General features: G+C 42.7%; 1 protein-coding gene and 1 long non-coding RNA gene across 2 annotated transcripts; both read left to right on the top strand.

Moving 5' to 3' along the window:
* Positions 1-4,677: 4,677 nt before the first annotated feature.
* Positions 4,678-13,620, top strand: TREM1 (triggering receptor expressed on myeloid cells 1). Its single transcript, XM_045777050.2, has 4 exons — positions 4,678-4,799; positions 7,804-8,160; positions 9,530-9,743; positions 13,218-13,620. Exons 1-4 carry the CDS (start codon positions 4,751-4,753, stop codon positions 13,336-13,338), a joined length of 741 nt encoding a protein of 246 aa, XP_045633006.1. The 5' UTR covers positions 4,678-4,750; the 3' UTR covers positions 13,339-13,620.
* Positions 13,621-21,596: 7,976 nt separating this feature from the next.
* On the top strand, positions 21,597-24,485 carry LOC148107529 (uncharacterized). Its single transcript, XR_015722297.1, has 2 exons — positions 21,597-21,822; positions 23,024-24,485. It is a non-coding gene; the product is annotated as an uncharacterized LOC148107529 (long non-coding RNA).
* Positions 24,486-26,893: the final 2,408 nt, after the last annotated feature.

A 26,893-nucleotide genomic window follows, 5' to 3' on the forward strand; every position in this document is an offset into this window, starting at 1 on the left:
AGGATATTTACATTTTGTTTACCTTAAGTTCACAGAGCAGACAGGACAGGTGGAGAAAGACTTTCTTCTCATTTAAACGCACTCACGTGTCACCTCGAGTTAGGATGGTTTAAAGGAAGAATCCACTTCTTGTGATAGTCAGGGTTAGTTAGAAATCCTTCTGGGGCTGTTAAGTTACAAGTTCCCAAAAGGAAAACAGAAGAATGAGAACCAACAGGAAAGAAATAGAAAGCAAGTAATAAAATGGTAGACCAAGTGCTAACATATCTATAATTACCTTAAATTTAAATTGTTGAAATATGCCTATCGGAAGACAGAATGAGAGAGCAGATAAAAGAGCACAATGTGACTGAATACTGCTGACAAGAAACTCCCTTCAAAGTCAATGATTAGGTAAGCTGAGAGAAAAAGAATGGAAAAAAAGATACCATGCCAACATTAAGTTATTGTTTTTAAAGATTTATTCAGTCATTTGCGAGGGGGGGAGGGGCAGAGGAAGGGGGAAGAGAGAATTCTCAAGCAAACTTCCCACTGAGTGCAGAGCCTGACCTGGTGCTCACTCGATCCTACGACCCCGAGATCATGACCTGAGCTGAAATTAAGAGTAGGATGTTCAACTGACTGAGCCACCCAGGTGCCCCCAACATTAACTTTTTAAAAAGCATGAGTGGCTATATTAATATCTGATTAAGGCGAACTTCAGAACAAAGAAAATATCTACAGATAGACACAATGTAATGATAGAAACATCAATCCACCCAGAAGATTTAATGATCCGAAATGTATACACACCAAACGACAGAGCCTCAAAGCACAAGAAACAAAAAGTAATACAGAAAAAAGAAGTGCTCCCTTAATCTTCCGGGAAATTGACTCTCAAAACAAAGTATGCAAAGACATAAACAATTAGAAGGTGTTGTGTTATTCATTTAAGTGTAGAAGTTGTTGTAAGAAGAGGGATTTGTTAAATGAACTGCTAACCTGACTCATCCCTATAAAAATCACGTAGCCTTCTCTCTGAGTCAGAAAATTTCAGAACTTCTCTACTTTTCCTCCTTGTGGGCGGAAGGAGTAAAACTAACAGTGGGTCTGGCAGATTTCAATCCGAGCACAGTTTGAAGCCTGGATTCTGATATTTATAGAACATAGAAGGAACTTTAGTAAAACCTTAACTATTTTTTTTAAAGATTTTATTTATTTATTCGACAGAGATAGAGACAGCCAGCGAGAGAGGGAACACAAGCAGGGGGAGTGGGAGAGGAAGAAGCAGGCTCATAGCGGAGGAGCCTGATGTGGGGCTCGATCCCATAACGCAGGGGCCATGCCCTGAGCCGAAGGCAGACGCTTCACCGCTGTGCCACCCAGGCGCCCCTAAAACCTTAACTATAATAATCTCTGCATGGTGTAATAATATGATTTCGAAGTCTCTACTACTATATATATTTTAGAAATTGCTACATTCCACAGTTTTAGCTTAAAAAGTCAAAGTTAACTTTAGAATTTCTTTCTAAATTTGCAGACATAATCGTACCTCTTGGTTGTTTTTAGACTTGAATAGCAATCAGTGTGGGTGTAAAATTCTAGTCATAATGTTCTTTACACATCATCCCACTGCCTCTTAGCATTTGTTGCTTAGAGAAGAAATGTGAGTCCCGCTCATGTTAATTCTTTTGAAGGAATCAAGGTGGTTTTTCTTCCTGTTTGTTTAGCAGTAGGAATATTTTTAAAATTAATTAATTAATTAATTTTCCAAGTTTTTATTTGAATTCCAGTTAGTTAACATAGACGGTAATATTAGTTTCAGGTGTAGAATTTTGTGATTTATCACTTACATACAACACCCAGTGCTCATCACAACAAGTGCCCTGCTTAATACCCTTCACCCATTTACCCCATCCCCACCCACTGCCCCTCAGGTAACCCTCAATTTGTTCCCTATAGCCAAGAGTCTGTTTTCTGGTTTGCCTCTCTCTCTCTCTCTCTCTCTCTCTTTTCCTTTGTGTTCATCTGTTTTGTTTCTTAAATTCCACACATGAGTGAAATCATGTGATATTTGTCTTTCTCTGAACGACTTATTTTGCTTAGCGTAATAAACTCTAGTTCCATCCACGTCACTGCAAATGGCAAGAGTTCATTCTTTTTTTATGGCTGAGTAATATTCCATCATATATATATATTACTTCTTTATCCATTCGTCAGTCGATCAGTCGATGTCCATTTGGGCTTTTTCCATAATTTGGCTATTATTGATTACGCTGCTATAAACATTGGGGTGCATGTATCCCTTTGAATCAGCATTTTTGTATCCCTTGGGTAAATACCTAGTAGGGCAATTGCTGGATTGTAGGGTAATTGTATTTTTAACATATTGAGGAAACTCCATACTGCTTTCCAGAGTGGCTGCACCAGTTTGCAAGGAATACTTTTATTTAAACTAAAAATTTTTCACCTGCTGATAAATTATTGAACACTACATCTGAAACTAATGATGTACTATATATTGGGTAATTAAATTTAAATGAATTTTTTTTTAACCTGGAAACTTCCTTGTTCTCACTTCATGAATTTTTCCTTGACCCTGTTGGATTTTCAACCTTCAATTACAGATTTCTTTTCAGATCAAGAAAGTCTTTTTCTTTTTAAAATTGAGGTATAATTGACATACAACATTATGTTAGTTTCAGATGTGCAACACAGTAATTCAATATTTGTATCATTGCAAAATGATCACCACAGGAAGTCTGGTTAGCATCTGTCACCTGCATAGCTACAGAATTTTTTTGTGTGCGATGAGAACTTTTTCAGATCTCTTCTCTTAGCAACTTCTAAATATGCAATATGGTATTCTTCAGTTGCCATACTGTACTGAAAGTATCTTTTAAAATATATACTTTTATCTTCATTTACGACCCACTGTTCCATGTTATACTTCAAGAACATCTCTTATTTGTAGATTATTTATTGGATTTCTAGGACTTTCCTTCTTATATATTTCTGAGCTCTTCAAAATGTCGACATTCATTTTACATTTGGGAGTATTTATGAAGCGAATCTTTTCTGTTATTGATTTTTCACATCGTCAGATCTGCCTTGTATTGCTTCTGGTATGAAACTGCTGAATTTTTCCTTCTTTCATCACTATCCTGTCCTATATCACGCTGTTTCTAAGCCTATTCTTGTTTAATGATGGCCATGTCCTCTCAGATCATTTAGGGGGACTTCCTACACTTCCGTGAACTCCAAAGCCAGGTCTGTGACAGGAGGCTGAGGGCAAGGTGTGGGCCACCCGGTGAAGAGGGGGCAGGCCTCAGGTCAGAAAAAACCAAGGGAATCAGGGTGGGAATGAATAGAGACAGGATGTAGAAAAAACCTGTATGTTGGGTACAGTACTGAGCACTTTTTATAGGAACCCCTATTTCATCCTCACAATAACCGTAAAAGTCAGGCATTATTATCCCAACCTGTCCCTCCATATGCCTGGCACTCTTACTTACGCTGAACTGGATGGGAATGGAGAGCTGGCTTCAGGAGAGCAAGGTGGCCCACTAGTCCCCTGACAATAGTGACACCTTACTTTTGCTCACACAAAAGTATTATTCTCATTAAAATTTTGTGAGGTTGGCTGAAAAGGTAATTGTCATTATCCCCAGAGAACAGGAAACTGGAATTCAAAGAAGCCTGACACTCAAGGAAATTCAAATCAAAACCACACTGAGATACCCCCTTACACCAGTTAGAATGGCAAAAATAGACAAGGCAAGAAACAACAATTGTTGGAGAGGATGTGGAGAAAGGGGATCCCTCCTACATTGTTGGTGGGAATGCAAGTTGGTACAGCCACTCTGGAAAACAGTGTGGAGGTCCCTTAAAAAGTTAAAAATTGAGCTACCCTATGATCCAGCCATTGCACTACAGGGTATTTACCCCAAAGATACAGACGTAGTGAAGAGAAGGGCCATATGCACCCCAATGTTCATAGCAGCAATGTCCACAATAGCTAAATCGTGGAGGGAGCCGAGATGCCCTTCAACAGATGACTGGATTAAGAAGCTGTGGTCCATATATACAATGGAATATTACTCAGCTATCAGAAAGAACGAGTTCTCAACATTTGCTACAACATGGACGGCACTGGAGGAGATAATGCTAAGTGAAATAAGTCAAGCAGAGAAAGACAACTATCATATGATTTCTCTCATCTATGGAACATAAGAACTAGAATGATCAGTAGGGGAAGAAAGGGATAAAGAAAGGGGGGGTAATCAGAAGGGGGAATGAAACATGAGAGACTATGGACTATGAGAAACAAACTGAGGGCCTCAGAGGGGAGGGGGGTGGGGGAATGGGATAGACTGGTGATGGGTAGTAAGGAGGGCACGTATTGCATGGTGCATTGGGTGTTATACGCAACTAATGAATCATCGAACTTTACATCGGAAACCGGGGATGTACTGTATGGTGACTAACGTAATATAATAAAAAATCATTATTTAAAACAAAACAAAACAAAAAAAACAAAACAAAAAAAACAACAAAAAAAAAAAACAAAGAAGCCTGACACTCGAACACTGTCTCTGGATTCCTGTGTTGTCCTTGATGTCTGCAGCCAAGACAACCAGTGATGAAAACAGAGCATTAGCCTCAGTACCTCCCAGAAATGACTTCATATCCTGTTATGCAACTTTTTGGAGCCTCTAGGTTAGAGTGTCCCAGGCACACCAGCGGCAGTTGGGGTTGGTGCACATGAAGGATGAGGAATGCCAGGCTTCGGGGGCTGCTCTGGATGCTCTTTATCTCAGGTAAAGTGGGGGAAGAGGCGTGATCAGAAGAGGCCTCTGCCCAGAACCTTGGGGATCCCACCATGAGAAAATCTTCCCTTCTCTTCAGAAGGTCCAGGGGGTGTGGCCACCCAGCAGAGAGCCAATCACTAGACTTGTCGGACTGGGTTTCTCTACCCAAACTTAACAGAGTCAGGAGACTATATAGGGCCTGAGAACAGAAATAAAAGGGGTGAATTAGGGAAACAGGATATCTGTGCGTTTTGATGTTGGCAAAGATAGGCACAACTCTGGGTGGGAAAATGCTAGAGTAAATCTAAACTTGACATGATCTGAAATCATTTTGTTTGAGTTTGAAGTTTTGTTTTCTTATATTCCATCATGGTGCTTTTGACGTGACTGTCTATTAACCCCCAAAGACACAATTCATTCAAAGTATTTCCCAGGGGCCTACTGTGGGCCAGGAAATCTGCTATTGCTGAGGAATAGCAGGACAGAAGTGAACAGAGGGGCTTGGTGCCCACATTCCTTTGGGCTGTGACTGCAGACCGCCATTGTCTGCTGGCGTTGGAGGGTGTTGTTGCCCTGGCTTGGCAGGTCTGCCCCCATGGCCACACCCTCACTTCTCTTGTTGTACAGCTCACACTTGGACTAAAGATGGAAGCATTTGGGGCTTTGGTTGTTCCTCCTCCTAATCCTTACGAATAAATTGGGAAAATAACCAGAGAGGGGGAAAATGTCAATAGCAAGTGAAAAGAAGGGTTTAACTTGGAAAGACACAAAGATTACAGAGAGAGGGGACTTTCCAGGAATGCAACTACTTTGAGCAAGATCACAGACACTCACCTTGCAGAGCCAGCGCACACATAGCACTTTGAGTCTGTTTGGAGCTGGTGTGATAACCCAGATGGGCAGATAGGAGCTTGGTTCTCATTCGCTTGTGTCATATTCACGTTTTTCCAAAGCAGAACTGGGAGAAGATGGAGGGTTGATGCTTGTGTACTTGTGTGAGAGAAAGCCAGTGGTCTACATTTCATTGTGTCCTGTGGGGGCGGGTTTGGTGTAACCTAAAAACTCCCTGTAGCTCCTGTATCCTAAGGAGCAGAATCATTGGGTACCTATTCAGGCATGGGCTGGGACTGCTCTCATCTCAACCAGACAACTGCCTTAGGCAACATAGCTCTGGGGTTTAGAGCTGAGTCTGGGGTCAGACCATCCAGGCTTGAATCCTGATTCTACCACTTTCTATTGTGGAACTTTGGGCAAATCCCTTAATAACTTCTGGGTTATTAAATAACCTTTCTGTGCCTCAATTTCCTTATCTCTGAAATAGGAATAATGGCAGTATCAACCTTAAAAGTTATGGAGCTTAAATTATAAAGTTAGGAAGATTACATGAGCTAGGACTTTAAAACACTTAGCAATAAAAGGTATTCGGAATTCCTTTCTTGCAGTGGTACAAGAAATGGTGCACAGATAGCACTTCGGTGCTGAGTTCTTGCTGTCTCTTTTCACAAGAGATAGGCAAGGTTGTGCACAATCTCAGAATCCTGTAACTCCCACTCTCTTCGTCTACTTGGGTTGCTATCACAAAATACCACAGACGGGTGGCTTATAAGCAACAGGTACTTACTTCTCACAATTCTGGAGGCTGGAAGTTCATATCATGCTGCCAATTTGGTTGGGTTTTGGTGAAGGCCCTCTTCCAGGTTGTGGACCACAGACTTCTCACTATGTCCTCCCAGGGTGGAAAGGGTGAGGGAGCTCTCTAGATCCCCTTTTATAAGGGCACTAATCCCTTTCGTGTGATCAGTCATGACCTAATCATCTCCCAAAGTCCTCACCTCCTAAAACCATCACCTTAGGGGTTTGGATTTCAACATATGAATTTGGGGGGGGGGACACATACATTCAGACCTTTACATTAATGATACAGAGGGTGGACAGAGGAGGTGTGTATCTTCCTCAGAGCCCAGCACAGTGCCTGGCACACAGTAGGCTCTCAGCCATTGATTGATGAATGAATGAATGAATGAGTGAGTGAGCCAAACTTGGCTTAAGACAGCCCTCAGTCTTGGCTCGCCTATCTCTTGGAGGGGAATTCCTGACCAGAATTCAGAGGGCTTTCTAAGAAGCTTGTTATCTAGGTTTCCTTAGAAACTGCGGTCTGGTCCCAGAAGAATTGGCCTATTTTCATTTTCAAAATCCTCAGGAGTCCACAGGTGGGCTGTGATGACAGCCCAGGGACTCCATTAAAGGGGTAGCTGTTGGCATTTTTCAATGGGCATTCTCAGTGCTACTGTCCAAGGATTAAAATGTGTGTATGTGTGCACTAGTATTATTAATAGCAGTAGTAGTTGTAGGTAGTGGTAGCCTGACCCACAGTTTGCCCCAACATTACTGTCCCACCCATTATTTGGTGTTCCATGGAAGAAAGTAACCCAGGCTTGAGTGGATAAACTGTAGACCCTGTGGATAAGTTATAGAGCCCTGTTGTGTCCAGCCAAAAACACAGATCTAGATCTTACTTCCGCTCAACTTGATCCTCCCATTGGCAAAGCTCCCTTGGACCAGACCAGAATTGATTTCTTTTCCCTACTTAGATGAAGTTTCCTTAGCTGTTTGGAGGAATCACCGTCTGCTACTATCATGTCTTCAGATCCACTCATCACCCTGTACGTCCTCTATAATCTTCCCTTCCATCATACCCCTGTCACTCATGGTCTTGGTGTATGTCCCATGTTCTGCTTCCAATCAGGCAATTTTTTTCCTCTCAAAAACAATCATTTATGAAAGTTTGCACAAAGCATATGCACTCTAGCTCTTGGAGTAAAAGAAAAATTATTCACAGTAAAAATATCTGGGCTTTAGTGCTGGCTTGCAGGGAAAGTTGCCTGTTCTCTGGAGGCCTTGAGGATCTCATCTGAAAAATGAGTGGTTGAACAAGAAGAGGCAGTTTCTCTCTTTTTTCCCAAAGAGAAGAAAACTATTCTTCACAGAGTCTAACTCTGATTCCTGCTTACAGAACTCCAAGCTGCAACTAAACCACGTGAAGAAAAGTATGTCTTAGCAGTGGGGGAGACCCTGAATGTACAATGTCCCTTCACCATCTGGAAGTACGCCAATAGCCGGAAAGCTTGGCAGAAGCTGATGGATAGAGGGGAGCCCCTGACACTTATTTTCACACAGAGTGTTTCAGGGAATCCCAGTGAAGTCTGGATGGGCAGGTACTTCCTAGAAGACATCCCCACTGAGGCCATACTGAAAGTCCAAATGACCAATCTTCAAGTGGAGGATTCAGGACTGTATCGGTGTGTGATCTATCAGCCTCCCAAGGACCCTGACATCCTGTCCCCCCTTGTCCGCCTGGTGGTGATTAAGGGTGAGTGACCTGGAGAGGGGTAAGAGGATGGGGAAAGCCAAGCCAGGTGGGGTGGTGGTGGTAGCACCAGCAGGGCTGTGGCTCAGGATTCCTAGCAGCCTGGCCTCTCCCAGAAGCTCCTTGTCTCTCATTTGAGGTCCTTGAGAGACATTTGGTCCAAAAGTAAGAAGGGGCCTCTATGCATGGGATTCCTCTTAGGGTAGCAGAGCTTAATTTGGGGTGCTATGGTAGGAAGTGGGGTACAGTGAAAGATGAGTGGTAGACTTGGATAATTCAGTCTCATTCTTTAGGTCTCCATATGGAAGTCATTTCATTGGGAAGCCTCTGTGATCCACTATTTCCTTCCCCTGGGTACATTTGATGGCCTTCCTGTGTGCTTCCAAAGCAGTGCTTCTCAGACTTTAGTGGGGGCACAAACCACCTGGGGATTTCATTTCAAAAGCAGCCTCTGTTACAATAGGCCTAGGGTGGGACCTAGATTCAGCATTTCTGATCTACTTGCAGGTGATACTGCTGCTGAGGCTGACCCATGGCTCCTGTTTTGGGTAGCAAAGCTCCAGAGCTCACTTTGTGTCCCCTCTCACAGTTGATGCTGTCTCACTGGGGAGTAGTGACCAGCTTACTTATCTGCCTCCCATGCTCATCTGTGAGTACCTTGAGAAAAGGGCCTGTGCCTTTCTCATCTCTGTATCCCTAACAACTAATGTAGTGTCTGGTACATAGTAGGACCTCAGTAGACGTTAATTGGAGACATTAAGGAAGGAGAGGAAAAGGAGGAAGTTTCAAGTTTCTAGCATCTGGGGAATCCTAAGCCTAAGGAAGAGAAGGCTCATATGTAATATATTAGTAAAAGATAATTTGAAAAGCAATATGCTAAGGTTCAGGTGAGGGCAAGGCAGAGAATGGTACAAGGTAGAGTAATCAGGGAATTGTTCTTGAAGAAGGTGATTGGTGAAGAATAGCAGGCGAGGGCATTTCCAGTGACAGGAATCACCTGAAAATTCCATTTCCCCCCTCTCCCTCCTTACCCACTTTCCTCCCTCCTTCTCTCTCTCACTCTTTCTTCCCTTCTCTGCTTTCCTTCCTTCTTTCCTTTTTCCTGCCTCTGACCCAGGCTGGTCTCACACTAATTCTTTAATCTTAGCAAAAGAAAAACTTGTTTCATGAGTGACCATGTTCACTTCCCTCCTCAGTTTCATTTGCCCTGCCACCTATCCATCCATCTTTCCTTCCTTCCATCCTGCCATCCTTCCATCCTGCCTCCCTGCCTTCCTTCTATTCATCCTCCTATCCACTTTTCCACCCACCCACTCACCAAAAATTCACTTATCAACTTATCCATCCATTTATCCAATGTGCTTTCTTGCAGATCCTTTAGGCAGCACAGTCTCAGACAAGAATCCCACCGAGAACTTGGCTCAGATTTCCACCCTTCCTCCTACCACCACCAAGGCCCAGAGTACAGTCCTCAACAGCCCCAGGACTGTGACCCAACTCCTACCCAAATCAACTGCTGACATCTCCTCTCCTGGCTTTGGAGTCAACGTCACAAATGAGACGGATTTCACCAGCTATGGTTTCAGGTCTCTGGGCCTCCTGGTTTGATTCTGAGTCCATATGCTTGAGAAGATGTGGGGAGTCATGGATGGGGGAGTGGGGAGGGCAAGAGCAGACTTGAATCAACTAAGTCTGGTGAAACTTCCCTGGGGAAGAAGGGAGTGGTGCTAGAGTGGGAGGGGGCTGTTGGTGAGGCTGCCCCTCTCCCTGGTTCACCCTGTTTCCTTGCATACTAGAGGAGTAAGAAGAGGGAAAGGGTGTCTTTGCCGAATTCTAGTGGGTCTCAGCCAACCTCACCAGCCTTACAGTGTAGTGGAGTGAGGGTCCCTTGATTCTAATGCCAGTCAGATTGGCTGGCTGTGTGACTTTGGGTGAGTCACGAGTGCTCTGTGGCTTGTTTCCTTGTATATAGGGAGGCTGGCAGATGCAGAGCTGGAAGTGATAGTCTAGTCCAACGGCTCTCGTTTCAGTGGCTGCTGTGTGTTAGGATTACCTGGAGCATTTGCTTTTGCTTTGGCTTGTGCTTAATACTGATGCAGGTGCCCTCCTATAGACCAATAGATCAGGATTTCTGGAGATGGGGCTGTTCTCAGCACTTTTTATGAGATATTCAGGAGATTTCTTAATGTGCAGGCAAAGCTAAGAACCCCTCTTTACAGTTTATTATTAAATGTTGACTTATCTTTGAATGTGTTTATCATTAAATATTGAATTAACATAGAAATATTCATCCATATTCCCACTACTCTAACATGTCTGATCTCCACATTCTCTTTCTAGTCTTTATTCATGTCCATACATATTTAATACGGCAGTAATTCTAATGATAAACATTGCCACTATTCTTTGATGTTGCTACCTAGACTTCATGATTATAATTTCAACAGATGCATCCTTTTCTATCAATGAAAAAGCCGTGACTTACATCTTGACTTGCCTGTCTTTAGACACTGAGATTGTTTAAATTTTTTATAGTATTGATAACTTTGAGATGAACATTTTCGTAGACATCTTTTTTTCTTTTAAATTATTTACTTGAAAGAAATTCCCTTAAGAGAATGCGAATGTTTATATTGCTCCATATACATATTGCCAAATGGACTTCAAAGGTTGGAAACAATGTGTGTTCTCATCCATAATGTATACGTGAAACAGTTGTCAGTGCAGGGATCCTTTGCCTACAAGGATTTAGTATTTGGAAAATACTTCTGCTAAATTGGACATGAACTATCACGTGCCTTCATTTCTTTCTTGTTGCGGTTTAGAAGTTCCAGGAGTTATACGCAACTAATGAATCATCGAACTTTACATCAAAAACCAGGGATGTACTGTATGGTGACTAACACAATATAATAAAAAAAATATTAAAAAAAACCCAACCAACCAAACAAACAAAAAAAAAACAAACAAACAAAAACCAGGGATGTACTGTATGGTGACTAACATAATAAAAAAATATTAAAAGAAAAAAAAAGAAGTTCCAGGAGAGACAGGGGCTATCCACGCAGCGCTCCCCCCACCCCCACCCCCAACAGTTGTTTCATTGGCAACAGTGCCTGGTACATAGTAGGTGCTTATTAAATCTTTGTGAAGTAAATAAATGATCTACTGAGAATCAACATTTTTCTTTTTAAGTTACTTTGATTTTCCAGCATGAAAAGTCGAGAGTACCTACTTTGGCCCACATTGCTGTGGACGTTGCACCTCTCCTATTAACTTTATTTATTAATTAATATGAACTAATTTATTAGTCAGAATCCAGCCAGGGAAGCAGAAACCAGTGAGCTGTTTGAAAAAGAAATGTTTTGTACAGGGAGCTATTTGCCTAGGTCATGGAAGAAGTGAGCTTCCAATCTGGGCATGGATGAGGCTGGGGGCACCTCAGAGGAAGCCATCATCTCCTTGTCTTCAGGTGGGTTCCCAAGAAGCGGGCAGTGAGCAAAGTCTTCTGTAAATGTAGGAAGTGATCCCAGGTAAATCCATCCTGGAAGTGAGACCAGGAGAGAAGGAAGCTTAGCAAGGGTGTCATCACCAAGCTGAGTCCCACAGAGGCAAACTTTAGGGCTCAGTCCTGCAGGGGTTTTCTGCGACTTGTCTGTGTCAGAGGCTGGGGGAACTAGAGTATTTATACTCTCAAATTTCCAGTCCTCTGTTAGGGGTGGCCCAGGGGCACATGAATTCCCAGGCACTGGGGTGGGGGCTGTGGTCTGGTGGCCTGTGTACAGCCTCAGAAAGGGGTGTGTGCTTGCCCTCAAAAGTGGACACACTCCAGGAGCTCTGCTCATGAGAATGTGAAAGGGCTGGGAGGACAGGGGAAACTTGAAGGTCAAGTTAGCCCAGAGGAGCTGGGACCTGGGAACCATAGGCCGAACTGGTGCCGCGGAGGGCACTACTGTAAATGACAGTGGTCAGGAGCTGTCAGGGACTTAACCAGCCACTAGGACATGTAGTTTCAGGTGATGGAGGAGATGGAAGACAGGGAGGACGGGGCCCGGGGTGGGGGTGGGGGGGACTTCAGCATAAAGGACCTCTGCCGCTTCTATCGCCATTCTGTCATCTCTTCCTCAGAGATCTCGCCCATTTGCTTTTAAGTTTTGTATGGTCAGATGTGTTGATTTTAAAATTATTGCTTTGCTGTATTCCTTAATGTGCTTGATTCTATTTCCTGGTGATGTCCCTAGTTTTTTTGTCCCCCCATTTTATTTAAATCTTTAGCCCATCTTGGGGAGGTGCATTTTTCTAAATGGTATAAATTGTACAAAAGATGACTTTTTCTTCGTATTATGATCCAGATACCACAAGATTATTTATGAAACAATGCTTGCCTATCTCCTGGGCTGCCGATTTCCTGAGGCTAAATTCAGACGTAACATTAGGTCAATATCTGGGCTTCTCTTTGTTTCACTGCCACCTATTACTCTTTTCACCCTGTGTCTTATCATGTGGATTAGCTGTGCTGTAATCTGTTTCCATATCACTGAGGCTAGACAGGCCATGCTTCCTCACTCATGCATATCTCTTTCTCATGGTATCCATTGATGCTTTTTCAGGACTTTTAGAATCATTACGCTAAAATCTGTAAAAATTCATGATGGGATTTGGGCAAGGATTGGATTCTTCTGGTTATAGATGGGGAAACAGAGGCCAGAACAGTGAGGTGGCCCTCCCAGGAAGTAGGCCATACTGCTGGGACTAGAAACCAGCCCTCCTTGCTGGGTCTTCTCTCGCTGCTGCATCCCAGTGAGGAAGAGGAGCCCAGGCAGCCTGCCCTTTCTCCCAGGTGCCTCTTCTGCATATGGGTTCTATGCTCTTTACTAAATATATTTCCAGTCAGTAGTTTTAGGCAATGGGACACAGTAAAGGCCCAGGGCCAGTCTGTATGGGGACAGGTGCTAGAAGGGCTTAAGCAAATAAGAGAAGGGGCATGAAGGGCTTCTGTAAACACTCAGGTGTGAGGCGTGCCAGTGCTAACAGCAGCTCACATCTCTTCTTTCCCCCAGGGTTCCCGTGGTCAACATCGTCATTCTTGTGCTGTGTGGACTCCTGAGCAAGAGCCTGGTCTTCACTGTCCTGCTTGCTGTCACGCAGAGGTCATTGGACCCTAGGGCAGTGAAGCCATGAGAATGACCTCTGACCTCCAGCCACATCCCTCTGGCAGTTGTTCCCGAGGAGCGATGTGAGGGGGAAGGGAAGGTGGGGCAATGACATGAGTTGAATCTGTAACACAGATTATTTTTAAGGCTCATGTCCCACCTTCTCAGCCCTGCCAGCTCCCCTTGTTACACCAATAATCTTGGGTGTGTGTTTTGCCCCCTCAGAAGAGAAGATACAGCTGCCAACATGCCCATTCTACCAGTGGCTTGGGATTTGCCTTAAATAAAGAGGAGAGTCCAATGCTCTTCACTGTTGCTGTCTTGTGGTGATTTGTGAGGTGCAGAGGGCACCACCACTAATTCTGCCTTTGTTCTTGCCCTGGGCCATAATAAAAGTTTTGGCCTGACCTGGACAGACCTCTTACTACAGAAGCATCCTGTTCTCCCTGCCCCTGGGCCTTCCTCTCCTCTACAATCAGATGCTTGGGTTTCTCTCTTCATCTGTGGCCCTCTCCTACATTCCCAGAGGAGGGGTTTGAAAACCATGGGTTGAGGAGAAGACAAGACACCGTGGTGAGAATACCATATTTGGGAAAGAGAAACCAAGTTAACCAAAAGGTTGTATCCTGGGGAAATACTGGATGAGATGGGATCCAAAGCACAGGATGGATAGAGAGTCTCATTTGTCAATCATGTGAATTATCAGGGGTACATTTGACCCCTGAACCCTCAGAATATACCCATGAAGGCCAAGAAGTATGCGACTAGAAACATACCTCAACATAAGAAAGACCTTATATAAAAACCCCGGAACTAACATTATACTTAAAAGGGGGAAACTGAGAGCTTTTCCCCTAAGGTCAGGAACAAGACAAGGATGTCCAGGCCCCCCACTTTTATTCAACTTAGTACTGGAAGTCCCAGCTGCAGAAATCAGACAACAAAAAGAAATAAAAGGCATCCAAGTTGGTAAGGAAGAAGTAAAATTTCCACTATGTGTAGATGACATGATACTCTATATAGAAAACCCTACAGACTCCACCAAAAAACTGCTAGTACTGATAAATGAATTCAGTAAGGTCACAGGATACAAAATCAATGTACAGAAATCCATTGCACTCCTATACACTAATAAAGAAGCAGTAGAAAGAGAAATTAAGAAAATAGTCCCATTTGCAATTACACCAAAAATAATAAGATACCTAGGAGTAAACTTAAACAAAAGGGTGAAAAACCTGTACTCTAAAAACTATAAAACACTGATGAAAGAAATTGCAGATGACACAAAGAAATGGAATTCATTCCAAGTTCATGGATTGGGAGAACAAATATATTTTTTTATAATAACATTTTTTATTATATTATGTTAGTCACCATACAGTACATCCCTAGTTTTTGATGTAAAGTTCCATGATTCATTACTTGTGTATAACACCCAGTGCACCATGCAATATGTGTCCTCCTTAATACCCATCACAAATATTGTTAAAATTTCTATACCACCCAAAACAATCTTCAGATTTCAAGGAATCCCTATCAAAATACCAACAGCATTTTTCACAGAACTAGAACAAACAATCCTAAAATTTGTATGGAACCACAAAAGACCCTGAATAGCCAAAGCAATCTTGAAAGAGAAAAACAAAACTGGACACATCACAATCTTGGACTCTAAGTTATATTGCAAAGCTGTAGTAATCAAAACAGTATAGTATTGGCACAAAAATAGACACATGGATCAATGGAACAAAACAGAAAGTCCAGAAATAAACCTACAGTTATATGGTCAATTAATCTTTGACAAAGGAGGCAAGAATATGCAATGGGAAAAATACAGTCCCTTTAACAAATAGTGTTGGGAAAACTGGACAGTAACATACAAAAGAATGAAACTGGACCACTTTCGTACACCATATACAAAAATAAATTCAAAATTGATTAAGGATCTAATGTGAGACCTGAAACCATAAAAATTCTAGAAGAGAGCAAAGGCAGTTATCTCCCTGACATTGTTCATATCAACATCTTTCTTTTTTTTTAATGTTTTTTTATTATATTATGTTAGTCACCATACAGTACAACCCTGGTTTTTGATGTAAAGTTCCATGATTCATTAGTTGCGTATAACACCCAGTGCACCATGCAATACGTGCCCTCCTCACTACCCATCACCGGCTTATCCCATTCCCCCACCCCCTCCCCTCTGAAGCCCTCAGTTTGTTTCTCAGAGTCCATAGTCTCTCATGCTTCATTCCCCCTTCTGACTACCCCCCCTTTCTTTATCCCTTTCTTCTCCTACCGATCTTCCTAGTTCTTATGTTCCATAGATGAGAGAAACCATATGATAATTGTCTTTCTCTGCTTGACTTATTTCACTTAGCATTATCTCCTCCAGTGCAGTCCATGTTGCAGCAAATGTTGAGAATTCGTTCTTTCTGATAGCTGAGTAATATTCCATTGTATATATGGACCACAACTTCTTAATCCAGTCATCTGTTGAAGGGCATCTCGGTTCCTTCCACAATTTAGCTATCATGGACAATGCTGCTATGAACATTGGGGTGCATATGGCCCTTCTCTTCACTACGTCTGTATCTTTGGGGTAAACACCCAGTAGTGCAATGGCTGGATCATAGGGTAGCTCAATTTTTAACTTTTTAAGGGACCTACACAATGTTTTCCAGAGTGGCTGTACCAACTTGCATTCCCACCAACAATGTAGGAGGGATCCCCTTTCTCCACATCCTCTCCAGCAATTGTTGTTTCTTGCCTTGTCAATTTTTGCCATTCTAACTGGCTGTAAGGTGGTATCTTAGTGTGGTTTTGATTTGAATTTCCCTGATGGCTAATGATTTTGAACATTTTTTCATGTGTCTGTTAGCCATTTGTATGTCATCATTGGAAAAGTGTCTGTTCATATCTTCTGCCCATTTTATGATTTATTTGTTTCTCGCATATCGAGTTTGAGAAGTTCTTTGTAGATCAAGGAGAATTACAGACCTATTTTCCTAATGAATATGGACGCCAAAATCCTCAACAAGATCCTGGCTAATAGAATCCAACAGTACATTAAAAGAATTATCCATCATGACCAAGTGGGATTCATCCCTGGGATGGTAAGGGTGGTTCAACATTCGCAAATCGATCGGTGTCTTAGATTTTATCCAGAAAAAAATTCAAAAATCATATGATTCTCTCAATAGATGCAGAAAAAGCATTTGACAAAATACAGCATCCTTTCCTGATTAAAACCCTTCAGAGTGTAGGGATAGAGGGTACATTCCTCAATCTCATAAAAACCATCTGTGAAAAGCCTACAGCAAATATCATTCTCAATGGGGAAAAGCTGGAAGCCTTTCCCTTAAGATCAGGAACACGACAAGGATGCCCACTCTCGCCACTATGATTCAACATAGTACTAGAAGTCCTTTGCAACAGCAATCAGACAACAAAAAGGAATAAAAGGTATCCAAATGGGCAAAGAAGAAGTCAAACTGTCTCTCTTCGCAGATGACATGATACTCTATATGGAAAACCCAAAAGAATCCACTCCCAAACTATTAGAAGTTATAGAGCAATTCAGTAATGTGGCAGGATACAAAATCAATGCTCAGAAATCAGTTGCATTTCTATACACGAATAATGAGACTGAAGAAAGAGAAATTAGGGAATCCATCCCATTTACAATAGCACCAAAAACCATACGTTACCTTGGAATTAACTTAACCAGAGACGTAAAGGACCTATATTCTAGAAACTATAAATCACTCTTGAAAGACATTGAGGAAGACACAAAAAGATGGAAAAATATTCCATGCTCATGGATCGAAAGAATTAACATAGTTAAAATGTCCATGCTACCCAGAGCAATCTACACTTTCAATGCTATCCCAATCAAAATACCGATGACATTTTTCAAGGAACTGGAACAAATAGTCCTTAAATTTGTATGGAACCAGAAAAGGCCCCAAATCACCAAGGAATTCTTGAACAGGAAAAACAAAGCTGGAGGCATCACAATGCTGGATTTTGAGCTGTACTACAAAGCTGTGATCACAAAGACAGCATGGTACTGGCACAAAAGCAGACACATAGACCAATGGAACAGAATAGAGAACCCAGAAATGGACCCTCGGCTCTTTGGGAAATTAATCTTTGATAAAGCAAGAAAAACATCCGGTGGAAAAAAGACAGTCTCTTCAATAAATGGAGCTGGGAAAATTGGTCAGCTACATGCAAAAGAATGAAACTTGACCACTCTCTTACACCATACACAAAGATAAACTCCAAATGGATGAAAGACCTTGATGTGAGACAGGAATCTATCAAAATCCTAGAGGAGAACATAGGCAGCAACCTCTACGACATCGGCCAAAGCAACCTTTTTCATGACACATCTCCAAAGGCAAGAGAAACAAAAGATAAAATGAACTTGTGGGACTTTATCAAAAGAAAAAGCTTCTGCACAGCCAAGGAAACAGTCAAAAAAACTAAGAGGCAGCCCACGGAATGGGAGAATATATTTGCAAATGATACTACAGATACCAACATCTTTCTAGATATATCTCCTGAGGCAAGAGAAGTAAATGCAAAAATACACTATTCAGGCAACTTCAAAATAAAAATCTGCATAGCAAAGGAAACAACCAAAAAAACTAAAAGGCAATCTACTGTATGTCATATTTGCAAATGGCATATCTGATAAAGGATTAGCATCCAAAATATATAAAGAACTTATTCAACTCAATACCAAAAACCCACAAATAATCTGATTAAAAATGCACAGAGGATGTGAACAGATATTTCTCTAAAAGGACTTGCAGATGGCCAACAGACATGAAAAGATGCTCAACGTCACTCATCATCAGGGAAATACAAATCAAAACTACAATGAGATACCACCTCACACCTGTCAGAATGACTAAAATTAAAAACTGAAGAAGTAGCAGGTGTTGGTGAGGATGTGGAGGAAAAGGAGCTCTCCGCACGGTTGGCGGGAATGCAAACTGGTATAGCCACTGGTATGGAGGTTCCTCAAAAAATTAAAAATAGAACTACCCTAAGATCCAAGAATCACACTACTGAATATTTACCCGAAGAATACAAAAACACTAATTTGAAGGGATACATGCACCCTTATGTTTATTATAGCATTATTTACAATAGCCAAACTATGGAAGCAGCCCATGTGTCCATTGATAGATGAATGGATAAAGAAGATGCGTCATGTGTGTGTGTGTGTATATATATATATATTCAAATATTGCTCAACCATAAAATAGAATGAAATCTTTCATTTGCAAGAACATGGATGGAACTAGAGCGTATTATGCTAAGTGAAAGAAGTCAGTCAGAGAAAGACAAATACCATATGATTTCACTCATATGTGGAATTTAAGAAATAAATGAGCTACAAACCAAGGGACAAACTCTTAACTGTGGAGAACAGACTGATGGTTACCAGAGGGGAGGTGGGTGGGAGGATGGGCGAAATAGGTGATTGGGATTAAGTGCCTCTCGCGATGAGCACAGAGTAATATATGCAACTGTTGAATCACTGTATTGTACACCTGTAACTAATATAATGCTGTATGTTATCCACACTGGAATTAAAATAAAATGAAAATAAAATAAAATGTTAAGTGAAAAAAAAAAAGGAAATATGTGTGTAGAATGAGACCACACGGGTAATAAGTCACAACTTACTAGCAGGAACAAAAACTAGAGTTCCTTTGCTGAAGACTAAGGGCTTCAAAGCCATTTAGAATGGAATAAGGAGGAGTTCTGTCAATGTCTAAATGCCTCTTCTCCTTGTATCACACAAGAAACAGGGAGGGTGGCCCATAAATGGGACCCCCCCTCCCTTTAGAGCAGTAGAGGTAGAAAATACCAACTTAAATCTATTGGAGTTTGCAAAATGGGGTGGGTCTGAACACCTATTCATGGGTGAGCAAGGGAGCTACAGGACAATTATAGGGCAGACAGAAGGAAGGCAGAGTGAGAACTAAGCATGTACATCTTAACTGGTGAGGGGTGCCTGGGTGGCTCAGTCAGTTAAGCGGCCAGCTCTGGGTTTGGGCTGGGGTCATGATCTCAGGGTTGTGAGATCAAGCCCCATGTGGGGCTCCACACTCAGGGTGGTGTCTGCTTGAAATTCTCTCTCTCCTTCTGCCCCTCCCTTGCTCTCTCTTTCTAAAATAAATAAATAAATCTTAAAAAAAAAAAGACATCTAATGGGTGAAACCAAGAGGCAATGCACAGTAGAGGCCACAGCTGAGGTCACAGCAGAAGACAAAGGGTCTGATCACCCATTAGAATTCTGCACCTAATTCCTGTGTGTGTGTATGTTTTGAGAAGGGGTGGTTTTCCCACACCAACGAACAGTTCTTGGACACCACCTGGTTGTCCTGTAATTCAACTCAATTCTGATACTATCTACCCAAAGATAGCATCAGATTCCACAGATTGAGGGCTCTGTTCATAAGACTCCCCCTCCCTGTCTTTAGACACCATTGGGGAGCACTTGTGCTTCTGACCCCCCTACTATAGGAGCCCATGATCCCCACCTTGGGTTCCATTAATTTGTTAGAGCAACTTGCAGAACTCTGAAATATTTTACTTACTAGATTATTGGCATTTTATAAAAGAATATTAAAGGATATGAATCAACAGCCAGATGAATAAACAAATAAGGTGAGGTCCTGAACAAAAGAGTTTCTGTCTCCATGGAATTTGGAACCCAGCACAGTGGCACATGGAAACATTCTGGTTTCCCATCCTGGAAACACTCTGAACTCCCTCCTTTTATGTTTTTGTTTTTTGTTTTTTTAATGGAAGCTTCATTACATAGGCATGATTGATGAACTCATTGGCCATTGATGCCTGATTCAACCTCCAGCCCCTCCTTCTTCCCCAGAAATCAGGGGTTGGGGTTGAAAGTTCCAGCCCTCTTTTCAAGGTTGGTTCCCTAGGCAACAGCCCCCATCCTTTTGGGATTTCCAAAAGTCATCTCATTTACATAAACTCAGGTGCGGTAGAGAGGGACTTGTTATGAACAAGACACTCATGTCACATTTATGGCTCTGAAGTGTTTTCAGGAACTGAGGACCAGAGACCAAACATGACAAATGAAGCTCCCACTGCTCTTACGGCTTAAGAAATTTCGTGGATTTTGGGAGCTGTGATCCAGGAACTATATAGATGAAGTCCAAATGTATGTGAGAAATATATTTTAATTATCTAAATGACTGAACACATATTTAATATATTCACAATATCACACAATCCAGTGATGTTGCCATTGGTGCCACTGCCCTTGGACCCTTGAAGCCACAACATCCTCGGCACCATGCTATTCCTGGACTCTCAATGCTTACATTTCTTCTGTGTCAGTCATCTCCAATGGCCCTACACCTTGTGTCACACCTTTAGGGCCCAGAATCCTAGACAGAATCTTGTATTTGGCCAAGCTTAGATAGAGTCACATGCGGCACTTAGATACAGGAGAAATGTCTGCCTCTATACTCAGTAGTAGAGGAAGGAGAGCTCTGTACCCTAGTGAGACTGTGCATTGGGGCATGTCCCCCAGGTAGAGAAGGTATTGGGTGCTGGGGAGCCAAAAGATGACAAGTGTATCCGATCTGTGGTAGTTACCCCTAGTACCGTCATGTTTGTGATCTCCATGCCTCTGTCTAGGCTGGACGCTCAGGGAAGTGCATACCTTTCATCTAGGATGAGTACCTGAGGAACCCCTCAGTGCTCATCTGACCTCAAACAGAGCTTTTACAGGCATTCCCTCTTTGGACCACTTGCCTCAGAATCCCTGGGCTGTTAGTTAAAATGCAGATTGCTGAGCTTTCCCAGACCTACCAAATCAGAATCTCTGGGTGTGCAGCTCAGGCATGTGTATGCTTGCCAACTTCCTGAGTGGTTTAGCCACATGCCCATACTTGAGAACCACAGTATGGAGTAAGATTAAGGAAGGCAGGTCATCAGCAAGGTTTGAGCTCTGTCTTGAAGAACAAGACAAATTTGGATGTACAGTGTCATTCCAGACAGAGGCAATAGCAGGGGGGTGCAGGATGTAGTGGTCAGTGGCCAGGGATGAGAAAGTCCTGGCGACCTGAGGCAGTGAATGGAGCAGAAGTGGGACATCAGATAGGTGGGTCCAAACTTGCTATGGTAGAGAATGGGGATCTCTCGAGTGTTGACCAATGGGGCTGTGATGTAATGGAAGCAGGAAGGAAGATGTCACAAGGGCAGTGATCACTCTTTTCTCTTCTGCATTTTCCTGAGCTGCTCCTTCTTCACACTTCCCTTATTAATTGCAAAGTAATAGTCAAGCCTCTCAGGGAACATGGAAAATACCCCTGCAGGGGCAACATCCTCCAGCAACCGGAAAAGCCCTGGGATGCCCAGCCCCCAGTGGATCCTGGGACGGACGGGGATAGGATGGAGGAGACAGGGCTCTGGGGGCCATGGCTGCTGCTGCTGCTGCCGCTCTGAGCACCGGGTAAGGAGATGCAGGGTGAAGGATGTGGGTACCTGTGAAGAGGGGTTTCTCTCACTTCCTTAGAAGGGACTGGATGGGATCCAGGTGTGTGCTAGACACAGGGAAGAGAAATGAAGGTAATGGATGTGCCTGTCCCAGCTGGAACTGGGTGATGAAACAGAGTCTGAAGCTTTCTCTATAGCACTGTGTGAAATCAAGAAATTACGTGAAGTCATCCAAACAATCCCTTCGCTATGCTGATTTCCTGGGAGATGTAAAGTGTAAAACAAAGTCTCTCCTTAAAAGAATCAGGCATTGAGGTCGAGGAGGATTAGTAGAAGGGGAAGGTAAATAACAAAAAGGCAAAGTCACAGCATGAAGACAAAAATACAGTGGAAGTCCCTCTAGGAAGGCACAGAGAGGCTGTGTGGAAAAGAGGTGAAGTGGGCTGGAATCAGACAGAACAGGGTTCAAATCCTGTCTCTGCCACTTTCTACATTTGTGACCTTAGGAAGTCCTCCAAACTTTCTGAGCCTCAGTGTCCTCATTTATTCAGTGTTTATTTGTACATGGTACCTACTTCAGAGGGTTGTCCTAAAAGTTAAATAGTAGACTGATGTAAAATTCTTACACTCAGTATTTAGGGCATAGTAGGTGGCTTAATAAAAGTTATGGTGGATGATGATGGTGGTGGTGGTTGTAGTGTAAGCAGGTGCAGGGTGATCAATGGTTGAAGGGGAAAGAGATTAGTGGAGGAGGAATCGTTCAGGTAGACTCTCCTCTGGGACCAGGAGGGGTAATGTGGTTGGAGAGGAGTGGGGAGAACGTTCATCCTGGGGACGGGAGGGCTAGTATGAAGTACTGTGTACTAGAAAGCAAGGGACATGTCTGGGAAAGCATGAATAGAATAGAATATGGGTTTTAAAACTGGTTAAGTTATTTTTTACTTTTTTTTTTTTACCATTTTATTATTAAAATTTTCCAACCTACAAAAATATGGAAAGAATAGCCACCATAAACTAATTACCTAGATTCAAACATGTGTATATAAAATTGCTGAACCATTTAAAAATAATTTACAGAAATCCTAAATTACTCATAAATGGTTGATGCAGTGCCTAAGACTTTTGATCTACGACCTTGTATCTGCACTGGGGTCTGCAGATGTAGGGATGGTGGAAGAAACATTTGCTCAGTGAAGCACTTTGACTTCTCATTCTAGGATTCCAAGCTGTAGGTGAAGAGGAGAAACAAGTGCCTGCAGGAAGGAAAGAACTGGACCACAGTCGGTTCTCACACCCTCATGCTCTATTCCTCCAGCCTGAAGGCCTGGCAGCAGGAGAGGAGCCAGGGCCCCCCAGAGACACTGGTGCACATGAACACTGGGAGCCAAGACCTAAACCGGGCCCAGGCTGGGAGATACCTGCTGAAGGATTGTCCCAGGGAGACTGGATGCAATGTCACATGACAGCTCTGGCAGCAGGACTTGGGGCTATACCAGTGCATGGTCAACCTCTCACCTCAGAATCCCCATACCCTGTCCAAACAGATTAGGTTGATAGAGTGCAAAGGTGAGAAACAGTGAGCCCCAGGACAGGGAAGGGTTTTTGACCTCAGCCACAGGCTGGGGCCCCATCTGCCGGGAGGGCTGCTTTGGAGAGATGGCACAAAGTTATGGGAAAAACTCCAGACCCGAAATCAGTGCACTGGGCTCTTCTACACTCATACTTTGTGAGTTTGAGAAGTTCATAGCTCCTCTCTGGGCCTCCGCTTTCTCACCTGCTAAGGAGGTTGGACCAGGTGACCTCAAAAATCCTCTTACTCTGTATCAGAGAACCAGCTAGAGGCACTGGATAACTGAGCCAACACTTAATTTGTTAATCTTTCTGCTGTGAAATAAGCCCGGCTGTCTCCATGGTACAAGGGAGGGAGGCTCAAAAAGGTTATGTTTCTCACTGTGTCTTTCAGCAGGTACTTGGTGCAGCGGGGATCCTGCAGAGATCCACCTTGACTGGATGGTTCTTGGTGAATCCTGGGAATGGGTCCAGTGTGCCAATAAAAACTGCCCCCTTTCTGAAGGGATTTAAAAAGTAGCAGGGGAGGAATAGATTCTAGAGAGCAAAACGAAGGGCCTTTCACTGACCTGGAGTTGCTTCTCATTGGTGGGGGCACTGCCAGTTTATTAGAAAGCCCGTCTATCCACATGGGGAGACAGAAAGAAAAAAAGGGGGACCCTGATACTTCTGCCTCAAGCTTTTTTTTTCTAAGATTGTATTTAATTATTTGAGAGAGAGAGCAAGCACAAGTGATAGTACACAAGCAGAGGAAATAACAGAGGCAGAGGGAGAAGCAGACTCCCTGATGTGGGGCTCCAACCCAGGACCCTGAGATCATGACGTGAGCTGAAGACAGACGCTCAACTGTCTGAGCCACCCAGGTGCCGCTGCCTCAAGCTTCTTAAGAAACCTTCTCCTTAATTCTAGGAAACAAACCGGGGGTTGCTGGAAGGGAGGTGGGTGGGAGTTGGGGGTAACTGGGTGTTGGGTATTAAGGAGGACACAAGATGTGATGAGCACTGGGTGTTATATGCAAGTGATGAATTGTTGAACTCTACCTCTGAAACTAATGATGTACTAGATGTTGGAGAATTGAATTTAAATAAATCAAAAAAAAAAAGAAAGAAACCTTCTCCTTCTGAGCCAGTGAGTTGGAGGCGCCTCTACCCCACAGGACACTGCTGGCCCATGTCCTGCTAATCCCACTATGTGAACATCAGCAGAGGGCAGGGTTTAGCTTGGAATTTGTAGTATCTGGAAGTAACGAGTTGACCATGCAAACCAACAGGGCTGTAGACAGGATGGAGGGAAGTCCTAGAATACATCCATTCCCTGGTACTTTAGAAACATCCAGTGATACCTGGGAACTAACTGGCTGGTCACAAGGGTTTATGCAGTTAAGTGGTTCCATTGCCCTCTACTCAGGGACGTTTTATTAATTTGGTTTTAGTGTCTGGATGCTGTGGAAGCACTAATACCTTGCTCTTTACGCAGGGGCGGGGGGCTGTCACCGGATGAAGGGAAGTGTGCTGACCTGATCCCCATTCCCTCTCTGCCCCGGACATGTTCAGTGACCTTGAGCAAGTCCCTCACCCTTTTCTGGCTCTTCCCACTGTGACATTCAGTGGCTCCAATTCTCTGGGTCCTTCTGTATTTATTGAGCTCAGAGAAACAAAGGCTTTACATTTCACACTTGGCGGAGTGTGGCCACTCCAGGTCCGAATCCATTGTGCTGCCTGGTTCCTTCACTCAAATGGTAATAAGGACACCAAAAAAAGTAATCAAGAGTGACTGAGCCCAGACTAGTGCATGAGAAGTAGATCAAGTTTAGTCCAGGATAAATGTGGACATAAATATTTCCATCAAGCCACAAAGAGCACGCCGTGGAGGACTGATAGTAGCTTCACATTCCTTCTCTCCAGTAATTGGAGAAAACTCTAGGCTAATGTGGCTAAGGAAACTGAGTCCAGTATAGATACTCTAAGAGAAAGGATCATACAGACTTTTCACTGTACGGAAAGGCCCATGAGAAGGAGGGAGGAAGGTCCACAGCATCTGCCCAAACAATCTCTAATAGTCCAATTTTGAAAGGTCTTTGTTTTGGTTTTTTTATGGTCAGTGAAAGACAAATACAAACATACATTCTTCGTTGTGTTATGACAAATATACCCTTTTGTCTATTATCAAGTTATGTTATAATAAAAGTTCCTATTTACCAAAAACAATATATTGGACATTATTATGTGTTGCATATCGCATAAGAAAATACAAACTCAGAGAATTCCTATTTTTCCTCTTCCAAAATCTCTGGTACTTTGCTCAAAAATCTCTGCATGTTTAAGACAATGACTCCTATTTCCCATCACTCTACTTCAATCTACTCCTGGGATACCCATATGATCATTAATTATTCAGTGACATTTAGAAAATTCAGGTTCCATGGCAGTCACGTAAGTGAAAATAGTTCCAGTTTAGCATTCTGTAAGCAAACTTTTCAAAACCTCATAAAATCATAACTGATTACATTTAGAACCAAGCGCAGGTCTTTTTGGAGAGGAGCTGATCTTTGAGGACCAGGCTCCTCTTTGGGACTTGAAGGGAAGCAATCATTTCATTCTACATCCTCTGCCTGGCTGTGTAGAGAACGCCACCTTCATAAGGCTGGGCCACTCTATTGAGTAAATTTGAGCCAAGTGTCCTTGCCCATCTCCTGTACCCAGGCTCCCCAGCCCAGTCCTTCCTCCTACTCAAATATTCCCACTCCAACATGTTAGCAAGTAATATCCACCCACAGGATGGAGGAGATGGCCAATTGATTGCAAACAGAATGCAAACATGCTTTGTTTCTGCCTTTTTTTTTTTTTAATTTAAGATCTTTAAGTGCTCAAAACGGAGTTGCCATACTCCTTATCCTTTGGCACACAGTCACCTATGGAAATACTTTAACGCTCACTTTTTTAATGTGATCTTTATTTTTCTCACCTTCACCCACCCATGGGGCTCCCTCCCCACAGGCATCCTTTTAATGTGTTTAATGTATGTCCTTTCAATCTACTGTCCATATGTTTATTTTTATCTGTGTCGATCCTTGAAAATATGTAGAATTGATTTTACGGGCTTTGTTTTATACACATTTCATTCTATTGTATAAAAACTGTGTACTTCAGTGGGAAACTGCGTGGTCTCTAGCACACTCTTCCTTGTGCTCTCTGATTCTGATTCTGGGGGGGGGGCTATTTTATAGTTTTGCAAGTTGTAGGTAAGTGATAGACGTGCAGATTCTGTCCTGTCTTCCTTCTCCCCTGCTGCAGGGGAAAATAAACCCCAGACTGGTTTGTTTTCCTATGCAATTTGTTTCAATATTCCTTTCCTCCATATAAATGTATGCTTCTTGACTTCCTTTTCTAACTGGTCCTCACATCTGCCTGGTTTATTCACTGAGTATGAGTTAAAAAGAATCTTTAATTTTAACTGTATGAAAGTTGTGATTTAACCTTTTTTTGAAAACTATAACTCTGTTTATAAATTTCAATCTG

This window comes from Ursus americanus, chromosome 29 (assembly GCF_024610735.1).
Source record: "Ursus americanus isolate L20-20 chromosome 29, mUrsAme1.1.p, whole genome shotgun sequence".
NCBI lineage: Eukaryota > Metazoa > Chordata > Mammalia > Carnivora > Ursidae > Ursus > Ursus americanus.